Source organism: Aquarana catesbeiana, linkage group LG03 (genome assembly GCF_042186555.1).
Source record: "Aquarana catesbeiana isolate 2022-GZ linkage group LG03, ASM4218655v1, whole genome shotgun sequence".
Lineage (NCBI taxonomy): Eukaryota > Metazoa > Chordata > Amphibia > Anura > Ranidae > Aquarana > Aquarana catesbeiana.
In genome coordinates, this window is record NC_133326.1 from 604,995,157 (window position 1) to 605,015,378 (window position 20,222).

General features: G+C 41.9%; 1 protein-coding gene across 4 annotated transcripts in view; it reads right to left on the reverse strand.

Moving 5' to 3' along the window:
• The window catches only part of OGDH (oxoglutarate dehydrogenase), a 102,538-nt gene that overhangs the window by 62,547 nt on the left and 19,769 nt on the right, over positions 1-20,222 (reverse strand). For all 4 annotated transcript variants that reach the window (XM_073622179.1, XM_073622177.1, XM_073622181.1 and 1 more), the window contains exon 2: positions 16,945-17,200. In XM_073622179.1, coding sequence (XP_073478280.1) covers positions 16,945-17,166 — 222 coding nt within the window. In that variant the 5' untranslated portion in view covers positions 17,167-17,200. The remainder of the gene's footprint in view (positions 1-16,944; positions 17,201-20,222) is intronic.

A 20,222-nucleotide genomic window follows, 5' to 3' on the forward strand; every position in this document is an offset into this window, starting at 1 on the left:
TCTGAAGTCACAGCCCTCAAAAGAAAGAAGAGAAAAACTGGGTAGTCTGCCAAGAATCAAAACATTCTTTATCAGTTGAACTTTAAACATTGTAACAATTTGTCAATGGAATAGACTTCTCCTATAAGTGAAAAAAGTTTAACCATTTAAACACTAAACCTTTTTCTGACATTTGTTGGTTTCAAGTTAAAATCATTTTTTTTTTTGCCAGAAAATTACTTAGAACCCCCAAACATTATATATATTTTTAGTAGACACCATAGAGAATAAAATAGTGGTTGTTGCAATATTTTATGTCACACTGTATTTGCGCAGCGGACTTTCAAATGCAATTTGTTTGGAAAAAATTACTTTAATGAATTAAAAAAAAAAAACAGTAAAGTTTTACTCGCGAGAATCGTGATCTTTTTATTCTAAGCAAAAAAATTGTGATTCTCATTTTGGCCAGAATCGTGCAGCTCTAATATATGCCCACATGTGTGACTTTATAGTCACATGGGTTGTTCAGATGCGATAGGGCGGAAATGCTCAGCATGGAAAAAAAATCACTGAAAACTGAGCATGTACAGAATTGCCAACACAGCTGCAAAATCCCCAGCAGAAGGTCGAGATAGAGAGCAGCAGGATCAACCAGGATTTTTTTTTTTAATTCATTCATTCATAGTTTTTTATGATGTGATTTTAGTGACACTTTAAGCTCAAATATTTTCTAAGTATATTTTTCTTTAAAAGTGGGTATCGTACCTTTTAGCAGACGCTTTCAATCATGCAAATTCCCTACATTAGTAAATATTTGGTTGATCCTGACATTTCCCTTTACATCCTAATTGCTGGTTGCAACAAAATAGCACCCAATTCAGATGTGGTATTGCCACCCGCAGAGTGCGTGGAGGAGCCGTTCAGGTAACTCTTCAGGTAACTCTTTGCATCAGTTTTTAGGGCCATAGATGAATCTAATTATTTCCCACAAAGGAAAGAAAATCACCCGATTCCCCCATCAACACAGTGTTGATCTGAGAATGCCTCCTGTGACGCTATTGCATTCTGCCAGCAGGGGGACATTGGGGGCCTTCCCGGCTTGCAGAATACAAGATTACTGCTAGTGGCTACAGCCGCTGACAGCAATCGCATGTAGAAAAATCTGATAGGCTGGCTCTACCAAAATCTATCGATGATTCAACTCAGGTATCACTAGCCTGCCAATACATGGAGTGAAATTTAGCCAGTCTCTGCTAAACTTTGATCCATGTATGGGCAGTTTTAGGAAATGTCCAACCTGTCAGCCCCCCCCTCCCTCCCCATGTGATCACATCATTTATGGGGGGGGGGGAGAGATCTAGCAGGGATGATTCATAGAGGCTTAAGCAGCCCACAGATGAATCATTTTTTACTCCATTCAACCAACGGGTTAAACAAAAAAGAAAATGCCTCGATTACCCCATCCACATACTCGATGTGGATGAGGGAATCTTCCCTGATGAGCTTTTGTATTGCGACAGCAGGGAGACTTCCCTACTGTCAGAATACACTGATCAGCACTGCCAGCTAGAGCCTCTGATGCTGATCGAGCAAGGAGTTGTACAGAAGTCAATCCGCAGAACGACTTCTGTAGAACCAAAGTGCCCATACATGGATTGAAATTCGGCCGGTCCCTGCTGAACTGACCATATTTGGACCCGTGCATGGCCAGCTATATTTTCCCTTCAAGCTGCCCCACATGACACTTATTTCCCAAGCTTAAGGGGTGTTTTATAAATTGTGATTTGCAGCAGTTGTGTGTCACATTTACTAGCTTCAGAGGATTGTTCCTTGTTCCTCCTCCAGATCTCAGTGCAACCTGTAGCAAGTAAAAGATGTCACGTGACTGTGGATATGGACTCTTCTAAAAGGGATCTGTGGTACTTATTTTTATGTGCAATAAAGAGATTTAATTTCAATGTGGGAAATGGGGATAATCCATATGAAGTTGGCACTCTGGGTTTAATAACTGTAAGGTCCAATTGAGCTTTTAGATCAACTAAATAAATACATCTCAGGAGCATAAAAAAAAATGTTACAAATCTTACAGTTTGTTTTCTGGCAAAGCTGTCACCACCTTAGAAGAAAAGCTTGTCCCCTGCCAGCATGCCCAAGAGTGGACCCCTTGCTCCCTGTGGGAAAGCAGTAGTTTTTGCAGAGATCAGACATGCCCTCTGCTGTGTCAAAGCCAGAGATATCCAATCAGAACATGAACCCTGCTGATTGCTCTGCCAATTGTCTGACTCAAAGACTGCTTTCACACTGAGGAGCTTTACAGGCGCTAAAGTGCTAAAAAATAGCGCCTGCAAAGTACCCTGAAAGAGCCGCTTAATTCACTCCAATGTGAAAGCCCCGAGGGCTTTCACACTGGAGCGGTGCGCTTGCAGGACAGTCAAAAAAGTCCTGCAAGCCGCAGGTGTATTCACAGCTCCTAAAGCACCCTTTTCCATTGAAAACAATTGGGCAGCGCTGCAAACTGTTTTTAACCCTTTTTCGGCCTTTAGCGGGGGTTAAAACAGCCCCGCTAGCGGCCGAATAGCACCGTTAAAACGACGGTAAAGCAACGCTAAATATAGCACCGCTTTACCACCAGCGCCCACCCCCCTCAGTGTGTAAGTAGCCAAAGGTTTGCGGGTTGAACCTTTACAGGGAGGCCACTAATTCCCCAAAGAGAGGAGGGGCTCTAACTTTGCAGCTGCTGGTGGGGGACAGGTTTTTCTACACAGGCTGAGGCTGTTTAATGCCCCTTTTACATGGGGTGGGATCCATTGGAGTCTGCCTGCTCAGCAAATGAGCGCTTCTGCAATCAGAAATGTGCCCTTGTTATTGATGGGTCCTTTAAAGGTCAACTCCAAATACAGATTTAAAGGAGAAGTATAGCCAAAGCTCGTTTGGTTGTACTTCTCCTGTGGATCACAGGTGTGCGTTCCTGTGACCCGTTTTCAGCAGACTGACAGTCACCAGCTCTCTGCTCATGGACCTGTGAGAACCGAGCGATCGGTGGTGTTCGATCGCTCGGTTCTCAGTCTTAGAGGCGCCAGGGGACAGATGCAGCATCCACCTAAGTATGAATCTTGGAGAAAAAAAAAAAAAAAAAAAGGAAAACCTATATATCTCTTCCAAGTACCTAATTGTTACATATATAGAATCACTTTTCTTTTAAAATAATGCATAGTATGGTGATTTATCTCCCCCACTGAAAATCTTTTAATTCTGCAATCTCTATGTCACCTTGGACCATTCATTCTTGCCTATTGGGGTTACAGAACTAGTAATTCCAATGCAAGTCTCTTAACTTTCTGCTGGTGTGTGGCAATCTGACACAAAAAGCCATAACTGACTTAATAACACTATGTGGATTGAAAGGGTGGTGGGCATACAGGCACTGTGCAAATGCCCTCTGGCAGATGTAAGAAGGCTGAAAGTTTTCCAACATGTCACATCCTCAAAATGTCTTTCTTGACTTTGTGCTGGTCACAAGAACTCGGACGCTCCAAAGCAAACTGTAATTAGAATAGTGATACTCTGATAACCATGGAGAGCAAGCTGATCTTTTTGACTGCAGTAAGCACTCAAGAAAGCTGCTTGTTCTGCCTGGGTGTGTTCACCACAAGTAAATAACAGGCCTGTATGGAAAATGTACAGCTCCTTGAGTGAATAGTGATCCCTGCAGTGATAGTACACCATGGTGGTGTCAGACTTCACTCACACAGGGAAGACACATTACTAAACAGTAAATTTATATTATGATCATATCTACTTACCTCACACATATATTTGAACTTCCTAGAATCAGTGGGGCAAAAAAGTATTTAGTCAGCCACCAACTGTGGAAGTTCTCCCACTTAAAAAGATGAAAGAGCCCTGTAATTGTCATCATAGGTATACCTCAACTATGAGAGGCAAAATGTGGAAACAAATCCAGATAATCCAACGTATTTGCAAATTATGGTGGAAAATAAGTATTTGGTCAATATCAAAAGTTTATCTCAATACTTTGTTATATATCCTTTGTTGGCAATGACAGAGGTCAAACGTTTTCTGTAAGTCTTCACAAGGTTGTCACACAATGTTGCTGGCATGTTGGCCCGTTCCTCCATGCAGATCTCCTCTGGAGCAGTGATGTTTTGGGGCTGTCGCTGGGCAACACGGACTTTCAACTCCCTCCAAAGGTTTTCTATGGGGTTGAGATCTGGAGACTGGCTTCCTGACGGGAGGAGGTTTGCACTCAAAATTACACGATACATGGCCCCATTCATTCTTTCATGTACAAGGATCAGTCGTCCTGTTCCCTTTGCAGAAAAACAGCCCTAAAGCATGATGTTGCCACCCCCATGCTTCACAGTAGATATGGTGTTCTTTGGTTGCAACTCAGCATTCGCTCTCCAAACATGACGAGTTGTGTTTCTACCAAACAGTTCTACTTTGGTTTCATCTGACCATATGACATTCTCCCAATCCTCTTCTGGATCATCCAAATGCTCTCTAGCAAACCTCAGACGGGCCCGGACATGTACTGGCTCAAGCAGGGGGACACGTCTGGCACTGTAGGATCTGAGTCCCTGGCGACGTAGTGTGTTACTGATGGTAGCCTTTGTTACATTGGTCACAGCTCTCTGCAGGTCATTCATTAGGTCCCCCCGTGTGGTTCTGGGATTTTTGCTCACTGTTCTTGTGATCATTTTGACCCCACGGGGTGAGATCTTGCATGGAGCCCCAGATCGAGGGAGATTATCAGTGGTCTTGTATGTCTTCCATTTTCTAATTATTGCTCCCACAGTTGATTTCTTCACACCAAGCTGCTTGCCTATTGCAGATTCAATCTTCCCAGCTTGGTGCAGGTCTACAATTTTGTTTCTGGTGTCCTTCAACAGCTCTTTGGTCTTCACCATAGTGGAGTTTGGAGTGTGACTGTTTGAGGTTGTGGACAGGTGCCTTTTATACTGATAACAAGTTCAAACAGGTGCCATTAATAGAGGTAATGAGTGGAGGACAGAGGAGCCTCTTAAAGAAGAAGATACAGGTCTGTGAGAGCCAGAAATCTTGCTTGTAGGTGACCAAATACTTATTTCCCACCATAATTTGCAAACAAATTCTTTCAAAAATCAGACAATGTGATTGTCTGGATTTGTTTCCACATTTTGTCTCTCATAGTTGAGGTATACCTATGATGACAATTACAGGCCTCTCTCATCTTTTTTATTGGGAGAACTTGCACAATTGGTGGCTGACTAAATATTTTTCCCCACTGTATCACTATCCTAAGTGTTGATGTATTCATTTTTTTTTGGTTTATTGTGGTCCCCCCTGCAATGCATCTCCATGTTGGGAGCTGGCCGGCTGTTGCATTACTGTCCATTTCCTGTGGGGGGGGCCTTTGAATTTTTCCTGGGCAAGTGTGTGATCCTTCTCTCCCTTGGCGTGCTCTGTCCATCCACCAGGTGGTGTTTTTGGATGTTGGCTGCCTCTAGGACAGACGAACAGCAGTCCCAGGAGAGATTTTCTCTTCCTGGGTCTATTTGCCGTTTTGCGGTACTGTGCATGCGCTTGGGATCGTATCCGTTGACGTGACTGACCGGTGCCTCGGCGCTGAGCTGTGGCGTCATTCGGATAGGCGCCAGGATGTCTATTTAATGGGATTGTCTTCCCATTATGGGGCTGCATATCAGCAGGGACAGCGGCGGTTTGCTCCCTCTTGGAGCTCTTCTGGAGGTAGGCATATTTTGTGCACCTGACTATCTGCAGCTTTTTACACTGGCCATTTGGCTCTTTTGTGTCCATCTCTCTATTTTTGTGCTTCATTGCCCCCTATATATCTATCTATCTGACTGTTTCCCTTTCTGCAATTGTGAAACATTCCATGCGTTGCACCTATTCAATCAGAATAAGCAATTTTATATCAGCCCTGCTTCCTGAATGAATCCTTGGACACTACTTAGGCAGTGTCTTTAAAAGGTTAATGCATAGTTGTATGAATATATTTTTTTTTGGGGGGCGTCACACATACGTTTTGTGTGAGGCTCTCTGTTCCACCTGTGAGAGGTCCGCCTTCCCCAACCCCACTGCCACATACTTTATGGGCATCTAATTCAGGTGCACATTAATGTCGAGGTACTATACATATACTTTTATATACATTTTTAACAAAGCCTATTCGGCATAGTCTCTATTAAATCAGAGACATATTTCATCAGCAAGTTCTTGCCGTGTCACCTATATATATATATTTTATTTTTTGACAGTTTGTCTGTTTATTTCTTGTACTTTGTCCTGGCTCCCACACTTGCCTGGGAATTTGCCCTTAGGGGCCTATAGATGTCCCCTGATTTGGTCGGTCCAGCCATGGTAAGCTTCTATGTTCATTCTTCATGGGGATGTAGTCATGGGTTGGAACCATGTATATGACATATTATTCTTTGTATTGTTAGAATTTTTGAACGTGCTCACCTCTATGGCAGATTTGAGGAGTATCCATATATGTTCCAATCCTTACTGCATGTATTTTTGATTTGTTTATAAGCTTGATTTATTTATAGGTTTGTCCTTTAAAGAGATAACTACATATAATGTCTCTGGAAATATACTCCTGAAGAAGCGGTCATACCATGAAACATGTCGAGTTTGAACTAAGCTAGGACGACATTTCGATTCCTTTCCCTGGATGGATGCATGTCCAATTGCTCAGTTCTTCTTCAGAGAATTTATATGTATTGTATACTCCCTCTTCTTAGGACCTTTTTAATCATGTCTGTGTTTCAATAAATTTATATATTTTTATACAAATGTGTATGTAGGTCCTTACCGTACCATGAGAGCCCAGTTGCCTTAGACCCTCTGCCGTTTGTTTTTTCTAAATTTATAGGACGACGGTACATTATCATACTTTTACCATCAGTAGCACCAAATAATTCAGCAGCGCTAATTGGTCAACATTCAGATCACAGTCTGATCTTATTAGAGGGTATTACACACTTTTGTATGTCTTTATCTTTAACAATGTATTAAGGGGTGTTTTTTTATGGATTTAAATTATCATAACAATATCACGCTATGCAAGTGTCTCTTTCATGGTGGCAAGTTGATATAGATGAAGAGTTTGACATTCAACAGTCCGCAAGATAAAGAGAGATTACCCTAGAAGGCTCTGCTTTCGCTACAATCTGGTGAGTAGTTACCAATTGGGGATTCTGTCACAAGGTGTGGTGACAGGAACTGTCATTATTGCAAGAATCTCTTGCCATTCAACCCAGATTGGGAACAGGCTCACAGCTTTTATATTCACGGAATGTCAAGATAGATAGATAGATAGATAGATAGATAGATAGATAGATAGATAGATAGATAGATAGATAGATAGATAGATAGATAGATAGATAGATCTGAATGTTGACCAATTAGCGCTGCTAACGTTTGTATTTGCTTTTAGGAAGTTCAAACGTGTGTAGTATCTTTATTTGTTATAGTAGCAGCTTTGGAGATACTGATACATGCGCTGGGAGGAATTGATTATTTATTCGGTTTCAATTGTGCTTTTAATATCTACTTACCTGTCAAAATTGTTCAAAAATAAAGCTAACGGAGATAATGACATTATCCTTGCTGCAGCCTACAAAGGCCAGAATGTGTCTGTGGTGCAGTCTGTATTGATGATTCAATGAGTGTGCACTACACAGCTATCGCAAACAATATAACTGTAGGAATTCAACGCAATTGCAGGGTGAAAAGGGTCATCACGAATAAGGATGAGTCGAACACCCCCCAGTTTGGTTCACACCAGAACATCCGAACAGGCAAAAAAATCAGAAGGACACATGAACACTGTTAAAGTCTATGGGACACGAACATGAAAAAGCAAAAGTGCTCATTTTAAAGGCTTATATGCAAGTTATTATCATAAAAAGTGTTTGGGGACCCGGGTCCTGCCCCAGGGGACATGTATCAATGCAAAAAAAAGTTTTAAAAACGTCTGTTTTTTCGGGAGCACTGATTTTAATAATTCTGAAAGTGAAACAATAAAAATGAAATATTCCTTTAAATATCGTGCCTGGGTGATAATGGACTGGGGGGGGCATGCCGTTTTTTTCAATGAGTTTTATCTATATTGCCCAGACCCGATAATTCATTACAGCCGCGATCAGTTTTAAATTACTTTTTTCCTTTAGAAATGTAATTTTGCTGTGGTACTGTTCTAAACACGGGAAAACTGCGCCACTTTACAGGCATACTATAGACCCCCCCCAATATTTAAAGGAATATTTCATTTTTATTGTTTCACTTTAAGCATTAAAAAATTCACTGCTCCCGAATTTAAAAAAATGTTTGCATCGATTCATGGCTCCTGGGGCAGGACCCGGGTCCCCAAACACTTTTTATGACAATAACCTGCTTTAAGTCTTTAAAATTAGCACTTTTTATTTTTCATTTTAGTGTCCCATAGACTTTAACGGTGTTCCAGCGGCTTTTGAGTTTGCCCAGAACACCCAAAGTTTGGCCCAAACTTATGCTCGGGCCGAACCGTTCACCCATCCCTAATCACAAACTGCACAAGGTTTATATGCCCCAAGTGAGATGAGTAAGCAACATACATGTTTGGGCCCCCAATGTCTACAATACACTTGCAATTTCATGAATCTGCTGACAGACCAGTCTATAAATACTAAACACCCTGATTACAAAGTCACATTAAAGACCAGAGGTCGACTAAAGAGCAAATTCTCTTCTACCAATACCATGAGTCTAGACTATTTTAAGAATCCTGGTAAGTCACGAGAAAGCGTTTTGGGGTGGATCTAAGGAGTGACGGATTCAGACGCACTAGGACTGTAATTACAGTTATGAGCGATTACACATCTTAACCAACTAACTCCCAGGAATAAACAGCAATACCAAGCAGAACTACAGTTGTATTTTCCAGCTAATGCTACACCTAGAAAGGGTTACATAAGCACTTCCGCTTCTATTGTGGCTCTGCTTGGTGTTGCCGAGTGATATTAAGACACTGGGGACACTGTGTCCTTTCATTCAGTTGACATGCAGCTACATGTGATTTCCTGCGCCCCCCCCCAGATTTTTCCATGAACCCGCCACCCGGGTACAATATAATATCCATGACCATTGCTGGACAATGAAAACAAACACCAGTTACTGGTATAAAAACCTATATTGTGCATTGTGCACGATTATCCTTCCAAAAAATAATAAATGAACTTTTGAATTTAAAGGACATCCATTTCCCAGGAATGCATTCGTTCAGGTAACATATATTTATGAACAGAACAAAAACCTATTGCTCGGTTGCATGTGCCATAGTGTGACGATCAATCTCCATTCTCCAGACACACATATGCACACTCATGTCAAACACACGTGACTGTCACTCCAGACTCCTATCTCTGTTCTGGAACCTGTTCATGCTAAAACGTCACAGATAACACAAGATCTGTGGGCAATGAACGCAGGAACAGCGCATAGAACTAGTTTGTGTCGTGACCTTCAGGCACGGACCTACACTGTCTGCTATCTAAAACTTCCCTTGAAATGTAACCAGTTACAGAGTATAAACTCCATTATTTTTATATCTGTACATTATGGAACTCTCATTACTATTGAGATCAGTTTCTTCATTTTAGGGTAAAATGTGAGGGGCGGCGTTGTGCAAATTATTCCTTTATGATTAAGCTGCGCTTCCATTCCATAGCTGCCACCTACAACACAGACAGAAACTCTTTATTCAGATTACTGTAGTTGTTTTTATAAAAAAAAAAAAAAAAAAAAAAAAAAAAAAAACACAGAGCAGCATGGCTTTCTTAAAAATGGAATTCGCAGATGGCCTCTTCCGCATAAATCTCTCCAGAAGGATGTCCTTGACACCAATGAAACCCAGAAGAGGATGACACCTACTCCAATCTGCCACTCAAAATGGAGTCAAACGCACATTTTATGGTACACGACTGCAATGCATGCACCGTGTGCATTTTGAAGAACATCCAAAGTATTGTACAGTACTGTAGTGGACAACAGACGATGCATTGTAGCACAACGCAGCGCTGTAAAAACAAAATGGTGCATGTCTAATTTTGGGGCCTTAGAAGATGAATTCCCAGTATGGTATATTTTTTATGTAGATACATTGGTGCAGCTTGGACCAATGCACATACCGTACATGACCAGTGTCCCTGGAAGGTGGAAATTAGGGATCGACCAATATAGTTTTTTTGGTGCCGATACAATACCGATATTTCGGTCACCTCTCAGACTGATATTATGTGCCGATATTCTGTACATAAAAAAAAAAAAATGTTTACGCTTTTTTTTTTTAGTCACTGTTATTGCGGTCACAAGGAATGTAAACATCCCTTGTGACAGTAATAGGCAGCGACATGGAGGGATCGGGGGTCCCTCTGCACTTGAAAGTATTCAAAACTTCAAGATCGGTGTTTTTGAATACTTTATATATTTTTTTAAACTGGATCCTTTAAGATGCCAGTAATCTGGGAAGCAATGTCATGACATCACTTCCTGGGTTACTAGATCTGAGTCCCGAACAAAGCATTGGCTTTGTTTGGGTGTTTGGCCAGCCGGCAGATGTGCCGGCTGGTTGCTCGGTCCTCCCGGAGAGCTGGAGAGCCTGGGCGAGCGATGGAAGGCGGCGGGAGGGGACGCCCCCTACCGCTGCTTGTAATAACAGCCGAACCGGCTGCTGAGCCGCATCGGTTGTTATTACAATAAAGCCATTACATCTGATCCTCACAATACCTCTGGTTCCTCAGGATTAGGATTGGATATATGGCCACAATGATGGTACAAGATTCCTCATAGAATCAAAACAAATATGCCCGAGTCGGCTGCAGAGCGCACTGCAGGAGGGTCCTGTGCGCCTTTGGCTTCAGTTCAGGTCCTCATTCATTCCTGAAATGGAGAACAGGGAAGCACCGGACCCCCTGCTGTGAGCCACGCTGTACACAGCGTGAACCCAGCCTTAGAACTGAATGTATTCAATGCAAAAAGCAACGTCTATGCACAAACTGCAGCAAATTGGGGTCCAGCTTACCAGTGTAGGATCAGCAAAAGATTAATTGTGCGTGGTTATTTTGGGTTACTGTACTACTTGAAACAAAGCTCAACTCAAGACAAAATATGTCCACTTATAACAGTATAGTTATTACTATCAACATCATTTAGGCTAATGAAGAAAATAAAACACTGTCCGCTGAAAACATCCTGTGACTGTCCGCCAATTTGCAGTGTTAAATCGGGTGGAAGGGCAGGGAAAGGACATGACAAATATATACAAATAAAGCAAGTAACCGAAAAATTTATTTGGTAATTAGGGGTCATTTACCAGCTGTTTTAACCCCTAAATGCCACACTACCTCACTGCATTGTGGGTGGTTGAAGCAAGGCCCCATTGCGGCCGGTAGTGCCCTTCGAACACCACAGGAGATATAAATGCTGCAAGGTTTTATTCCCACCAGCTGCTAGCGTAAATGAGCCCTTACATATCTTCTCATAAACAGCATGGTGCCAGTTTGGTCAGCAAGGTTACATGGCTATATTTGCAATTTTAATTTAACAAAACTACAATAAAAAGAAGTATAGGCATTGCACACAATAACCAGATTCCAACCACTAGTGCAGATTGAAGGATAAAAGCAAACAGAAGGAAAGAGTCTATGGTCACTGTCCCCCCTTTAATACATTTCCCCCAGTTTTAAAGGCTTCCCCAAGCAGTAAAAATGGAATAAAGCAAATGGTTAACAGCTGCATGTTAAAACCAATGACCCATCCCCTCTTGGAAGTGGCTTCCCCTGTTCAGACTGGATCTGTGCCAGCCATGGATGACGTGCTATTTATTCCAGCAAGAACTGGCCTGTACTGCGTGACTTCTAACCCTCCATGCAGACTGAGCCAGCAGGAAGACTTCCAGTGCTCTCAGATGAACCAAAGGCACGACCACTACACCAGCTACGGGGCCACGCTTAGTCCACCATCCATCTGAGATTTAGCTCTTGTTCTTAAACAAAGATAAAACTTTAATCTGACTGAGAGTTGCGTATCGTGTTCTTTTGCTAATTTAAAGTTTATTCTCCTTATACCTGTGCATCTCAAAACATTTGAATATGATCAAAAAGTTAATTTCAGTAATTCAGTTCAAAAATTGAAACCCATGTATTATGTAGATTCATTGCACACAGAGTGATATATTTCAAGGCTGTTCTTTTTAATTTTGATGATTATAGCTTACAGCTAGTGAAAACGCAAAATTCAGTATCTCAGAAAATTAGAATATTGTGAAAAAGTTCAATATTGTAGACCAGGGGTCTTAAACTGGCAGCCCTCCAGCTGTTGCAAAACTACAAGTCCCATGGGCATTGCAAGGCTGACAGTTACAAGCATGACTCACACAGGCAAAAGCATGATGGGACTTGTAGTTTCGCAACAGCTGGGGTGCCGACAGTTTCAGACCCCTGTTGTAGACTCATGGTGTCACACTCTAGTCAGATAATTTACTCAAAACACCTGTAAAAGGTTTCCCAAGCCTTTAAAGGGGTTGTAAAGGCAGAAGGTTTTTTTTATCTTAATGCATTTTATGCATTAAGATAAAAAGCCTTCTGTGTGCAGCAGCCCCCCCCCCCCCCCATACTTACCTGAGGTTCCTCTAGCTCCAGCGATGTTGTAGGAATGTCTTGGCCATCCAAGACTCCCCTCCTGATTGGCTCCGGCTGCTGTCAATTAAAGTCAGCCAGCCAATTAAATTAGAAAGGGGGCGGGGCCAGGCCACAGCTCCGTGTCTGAATGGACACAGGGAGCTGTGACTCGTCTCGGGGGCCCAAACAGGAGAGCTGAAGAGGCACCCAAGAAGAGAAGGATCCGGTCTGCTCTGTGCAAATCCACTATCAAGGCCACTATCAAAGCAACCTGGGCTTCCATAACACCTCAGCAGTGCCACAGGCTGATCGCCTCCATGCCACGCCACATTGATGAGGTAATTCATGCAAAAGGACCAAGGACCAACTATTGAGTGCATACTATACTCTACATGGACATACTTTTTCAGTAAGCCAACATTTCTGTAATAAAAAGTCATTTTTTTTATTGGTCTTATGTAATATTCTATTTTTCTGAATTACTGAATTTTCGGTTTTCACTAGCTGTAAGCCATAATCATCAAAATTAAAAGAAAGAAATGCTTGAAATAGATCACTGTGTGTAATGAATCTATAGAATATGAGTTTCAACTTTTGCATTGAATTACTGAAATAAATTAACTTTTTGATTTTTTTGAGATGCACTTGTATTTTCTCTTATAGCTTATTTTAGACCTAGTGACAGAATCACTGGGTCGCTGTGCTTCTTTATGCAATACAAGCAGTCAGGTGGTTGGAGGGGTCAGCAGGGTGCTGTATTCAGCTTCCTGAAAACATCACAGCACCTTGCCTCGGTAGACCTCTTGCACACTGCAGCTTGAAAAAGCTCGGTACAGTGGAACCTTGGATTACGAGCATAATCCGTTCCAGGAGAATGCCTGTAATCCAAAGCACTCATATCAAAGAGAGTTTCCCCATATAAGTCAATGGAAATGAAGATAATTTGTTTCACATTGACTACTATTGTATGCAATACCGCATGTGGCCAGAGGTGTGTGTGTGTGGGGGGGGGGGGGGGGGGGCGCTGGAGAGACTCGGAAATACTCTGAAACACTCAGGAATTGAGTATTTTCGAGCGACTCCAAGTGTCACCGGTGCCGCCGCACCTCTGGCCAAATGTGGTACTGCACACAGCAGAGGCTTGAATCCTGCTCGTTTTGCGAGACAACACTTGCAAACCGAGTCAGGATTTTAAAAAGATAATAGCTCGTATTGCGAAAAACTCATTAACCACGTTACTCGCAATCCGAGTTTCCACCGTATAGTGTTTTTTTTTTTTTATTGAGTGTCCAAAAAAGCAGAAGCTCAGACATCAGTACCGAGTGCAAGAGGCCTTATGAGCACTCAGCTTTAAAGGAAGCAGTGGGATGTCTCCTGGAGAAGTTATGCAAATATCAACATTTCTTGATGAGTGATGTCAGCTTGGAGGAGTGGATGATCCTAGGCAGACTTCTCTAGGGTAATGTTCGCATGTGATGTTGAGCCCCCATGTTTCAAAGAACTAAAATCCAACTAATAAATAGGGACAGGCCAGGGACCATCAGGCTGGGGCTAGATGAGCCGGGATGTAATTCAGCCAGTAAATGAGGCATGCTCAGACTTGCTGCAACTTCTAATGTACATTGTAAGAAGCTCAGTGTGCAGTGAAATTAGAGTAAAGCCTGGTACACACTATTCTTTTTTTTCCCTGGGTTGAAAAAACTGTCATCTCCAGTCAGAGCTGCTGTACTCACTTTGCGAAGTAAGTACAGTGATCTCCTGAGCTGTTGTGTCCTGACAGGGGGACGTATGGAATTTATTTTTTCTCTCATGTTTTGTCACTTTGCACTTTTGTCTGTTTATTTTCTCAGTAGGATGGAGAGTGTGGGTCCTCGACCTACCCTGAAGACTAGGGGGAGGATGTGCAGCCATTAGATTCCTTCCCCCCAGGGGGGTGGTCTCTCTTTGGCTGACCATGGGAGGGGTCTGCCAGGCCTTTTAGCTAGGAGTGCCAAGTTGAGCCTTGCCAGTCAAGAGCCTTGTGCCACGGGTGGGGTGGACAAGAGACACACCCTTAAAGTGGTTTTAAACCTCAGACATGAAATATATGAGCAAAGAATATCCCTCTGTAGTGTGTACTTGTCTCAATTAAGAGCACAAAGTGTAATTTTGTCTGCTGCTTCATTCCATTGCTATCAGCATGAGTCACTCCTGACAAGTTTTCCTGACACCAAGAGAAAAATGGTGACAGTGGAGGGAGCTCCAGCTGATTGACAGCCTCAGTTCTGTTCCTGTGTGCAGAGGGTGTGTTCATTCCCTCCAATCAGCTCTCAGAGCTCTCCTCACTGAACTCTGCACTCTGTAACTTGAGCTCTCCACCCCCTTTTTTCTCACAGTGCAGACAAGCTTTATCAAATTCTGGACTTTAAATGGATGTAGAGAAGAGAAGACTTGCAGATAAATAGGTACAACTTATGTAGCAGGATTCACTTCCTCCCTGTGTATCACCGGTTGTTTCACTTCACTGGTTATATGTAACAGTTTACAATCACTTTAGGTTTTGTGTGTTTTTCACATTAACTTTTTTGTGCACTTAGGCGTTTTTGTGCACCATTGCAGACATCTTATTAGCTACTAATAGCAACAGCTCCACTTTCCTCCTCTAGCTGTTATAAGTCAGCACCTCCAAACTACCATAAAACCTGCACAGCCCACAATAGAGAAAGTAAACCATTTTACTATTGTATTACATAGATGTATATATTGGCACTTTATAGAGGTTTTTGCTTTTCAAAGACAATAAAAAGTCTGTAGCCTGTTTTATCACCCCTACCTAAGTAGAGGCTCACCATGTAGAAGTTGCTGTGTTTCAGCTTATGTAAACCAGTTTCCTACATTTCCATAGTACAAGGAGACATTCATGAGAAGATAAAGTCAACAGTGTAGATCCATGTAACACTGCAGGAGCTGCAACCTTTAGCATTAAAAAGATTATGTTCTCAAAAAACAGCGAAGGATTCAATAACTTAAATATGACTCTGACAAAGTTCAATATCCACAGTGTACTATCAGATGGCCATTAAACTTGAAAAATATCCGGCCAGATTTACTTGGTAACAAGTCTTACTTATTCCACTAAAAAATGGTCACAGATCTTTTGCCCTAAGCCCTGGTTCACACTTATGCAATGCGCAAAATGCAGCGAATCCTGTGCGTTAACTCTAAAACAGAGTTAAAATTGGACAGCCTTTTAGTCCGAGGAAAGAAAAATGGGGAGGTATTACTCACAACAACCAATGATATAGTTCCAAGACATAAAATAGCTACCACGGGTCTCACCTCTACTTTTCCTTCCCCAGAATTACACTGCAAGTGATATTTTTCCAGTATTATAAACCAAGGAACTTATTTGGTATAAAATATATAAATATAAATAAAATATATCTAAAGCCATGCAAAAAAAAAGCATAAGGGCTCATGCACACTGCAGCTCAAAGAAACGGCTCCTACAGGCTTTGAGCTCTTATTTTTTCTGCCTGGAAACTCCCCCCCCTCAATGTGTCCATGCACACTATGGCTTTTTTGCTCTCACAGGCAGAACCCCCCCCCCCCCCACCAAACTTATGTTTTTGCAAGGAGCTAGTGCCCCAAAGAGCTCAAAAAAGCTTGAAAATGTGCAAAAACGTTTGTTCCAGCTTTTTGTTTTGTCCATACGGTGGTTAAGAAAATACTATCTATCTAGGAGGGTTTGTGAAAAAAAAAATACTTGTGCTCAAAAAAGCTCAAAAGGAGCTTGAGGAAGTAGCTTAATAAAAACATGCACAAGAGCACAAAAAAAGCACAAGCTTCTTCAAGCTGAAATAAAAGCTCAACTGCCTGTAAAAGCAGCTTTTTTTTTTTTTTTTCTGCAGTGTCCCCGAGCCCTTATAGGCCTGATGCTTTGTCGCTGGTCTCCCTCAGGCACAGTTATTAGACACAAGCAGCCACATATAACAACTATTAGCAGAGATATGTTATAAAGAGTTTTCTAATAAATGATGACCAGAGGGATGAATCCTAAGAAGACAGATACGCATGACTGCACTGATCCATAAAACGATATCCAGGGCTTCTGCAGTCAGCCATGCCTGTATCCATTAAGAATTCCTCAATGCGGCAAATAAGCCAGATGAAAGCACATTAAAACCTTTTCCTCCAGCAGCCAATATCCAGGCATTCTTCAGGAGTCCTTTCTTCCACCCAGAATATGCTGATGCTATAGGCAGAGAGCAGTTGCAAAACCACTCTGTTCTCTCCTTACCTTATGTACACTCTTGGGGTTCTCCAGCCATGCATAGTACATTTCCTCTACATAGTTAGAACTAGTCCCACTGAGAAAAGGCTCTGCGGCCACAGGTGTGCTAAGACACCTGATTTGTTGAAACGTCCTTGAGGTCACAGGCTGACTCTGTGACAGTGATCGTATAGTCTGAGAGGCCGTTAAAGGCCTAAGCTTAGTAGCACAAGTCCTTAAATGAAACATATTTCTGTCCTTGTGGGAGACCGATTACCAGAACCTGGAAGGAAAAAAACAAAAGTCAAATCCAATAATAAAAAAGTGACATTAGAATCTAAGATCTGATCTGCATTCTTGTGGTGTTACGAAAAGTTCACACAAAACACTTCTAATTATGTCAGCCTAGAGGCAAAATCCTATCCGCTGCAAGTTTTTATGTTGTCAGTGTACCATCAAGTAAAGGTGCCTACTGCCTACAGACATTAGATGGCCACAATGCATGCAAGATTTACCCACCAAAAGAAAAACACTTATTATATTGCAGCTTGCCAATTCTTAGGATGTAATGGCTGTATTTTTAAGGCTTTTTTTCCTTCTATTTTCATCTGGCCAGTAAGTCTGCTGTTTTTCAAAAGGAAAGCTCTCTCGCGGTTATAGGGATGAGACAGACCATTTAAAACTGGTATTGGTTCTTAAAATGATCAGCTTTTATTTATGTAAATCCTATACGCCCAAAAGGAAAAAAAACTGTTTGCTGTAAGGCTTGGTTCACACTATGAACTAAATGTAAATTGCACAGGAACCGCACCACATTCCTGTTCAATTCACCGTGGTGCAATTTGAGCCCATTCATTTTAAATGGGCTCGAATCTTACAGCATCACACCAAAGACGTGCACGCAGTCATTTTGGAACCACACTGCAACCGGATCAAATGGTCCTTTTGTACTATGCGATCCGGTCGTGGCAAACACACAGCATTTGGGATGTCATTAAGATTGCACCGTCACTCACTTCGAATCACAAGGGCAATGCAATTTGGATGCTGGAAACGCACGCGGATTGCGGAGTTTCCTGCACTGCATTAGCGGGAACCTAGCCTAACTGATTTAAGGATATTTTAAGTAGATGTAAACTATTGTGTTTCATAAATGGTTGCCATGTCTTCTTTTATAAACTAGCGTTTTCAGGTTTAGCAGTGGGCTTCAGCAGCAGCTGTGCGTCATTACTTAGGTGGGCTTCCTACTAGTAACAGGTGGCACATGTTCAAGGAAGGAAGGGTAACTCCTGGAAGTCGCACATCTATGGTGTCCTGCATGACTAAGCTCCGGGGGGCTGAGTAATACGCATTGGGGGCGTGACCTGGTCAGAGTCCAGCCTGAGGTTGCCACTCCATTCATTGCAGCAGGACAACATAGATGTGCGACTTCCAGGGGTCACCCTTCCTTTCTTCCTTGAACCTTTGCAGGAGCCAGGACGGGCTCCATCCCCTATCAGCACTCTAGCAGCAGTTGCGGATGCACTGTATACATGCCCCCTCCTTATCGAGCCTGATCAATAGGGAGGGGGCATTAAATAATAATAAATATATATATATATATATATATATATATATATATATATATATATATATATATATATATATATATATATATATATATATATATAAAATTTTAGGGATGCACCGATACCAATTACCGATACCTACCGCAACTGTTTTGTTTTCACTTCAGCTGTCAGCAATGGTACAAAGCATTGAAAAGTTATTTACAAATGAAATAGATTTTTTTTTTTTTAATTTTGGCTTTTTCAATGTGAAGTGTCAAGTGTGTGTGTGTGTGTGTGTGTGTGTGTGTGTGTGTGTGTGTGTGTGTGTGTGTGTGTGTGTAAAACTATTCACTAACAAAACAAAAACGTTTTCATCGTTTATAAAATAGATGTAATCGAAAAAAAAAAACAAAAAAAAAAGCAGGAAAATAATAATTAAATGGAAGAGAATAGGGAGTTAATTAAGGCTGATTAGAGTAAATTAAGGGTTAAGGGGTTAAACAGAGGAACATTTGTTCATCCTTTTGATCTGCAGATGAAGAAACAAAAAGATACAAAAAGAAACAATGTTTCTTTTAATTTTAGTGTTTCAAGCTGAGCAATGTTGTTAAACATTGCGGACTGCTTTTTTTTTTTTTTGACAGCTCCAATTACTTTCTTTAACCCCTTCCCGAACGGCGCACGCCGATGTACGTCGGCAGAATGGCACAGCTGGGCAAATGGACTTACAGGTACGTCCATTTGAATTCCCCGCCGTGCCATTGTGTGCGTGTCGGCCGGGAGCTCCGTGAGTCGGGTCGCGGGTCCCGCGGACTCGATCGCCGTGGGGATACCCGCGATCGCCTCACGGAGAGATACTGATGTAAACAGCATCTCCCAGTTCTGCCTAGTGACAAGTGTCACTGATCCCTGTAATCGGGAGCAGTGATCAGCCATAGTGACACAGCTAGCCCATCCCCCCTACAGTTAGTAATCACTCATCACTCCCTTGTACTGACTTAACCCCTCCCCACCCCCTAGTGGTTAACCCCTTCACTGCCAGTGTAATTTACACAGTAATCAGTGCATTTTTAATCGCACTGATCGCTGTATAAATGACAATGGTCCCAAAAATGTGTCAAAAATGTCCGACATAACATCGCAGTCACCATACGATCGGCCTAAACTGAGAAAAAAAAATGTTTTTTTTATATATTTTTGGGGGATGTTTATTATAGCAAAATGTAAAAAATAATGCGTTTTTTTTTTCAAAATTGTCGCTCTTATTTGGTTTATAGCGCAAAAAATAAAAATCGCAGAGGTGATCAAATACCACCAAAAGAAAGCTCTATTTGTGTGAAAAAAAGGACGTCAATTTTGTTTGAGAGCCACGTTGCATGACCGCGCAATTGTCAGTTAAAGCGACGCAGTGCCAAATCGCAAAAAGTGCTCTGGTCAGATAGGGGGTAAAATCTTCCGGAGCTGAAGCGGTTAACACCTCAGCTGTCAACAGGGGAGAACCACTGACAGCTCAAAGAACTGAGCCTGAAAGTATCGGTTTCAGGTATTGGTGCATTTGCTTGGAGTACCGTTATTTGTGCAAATACTCGGTATCGGCAAGGATACCGATACTAGTATCGGTGCAACCCTTTTTATATCATATAGTGAGTGATGTATGTGTGGAGTGCTGCGTAAATTGACGGCGCTATATGGGTACCTTAAATAAATAATGATATAATAGAGGAGTATCTAAATGAGACACAATGTACGGGGATA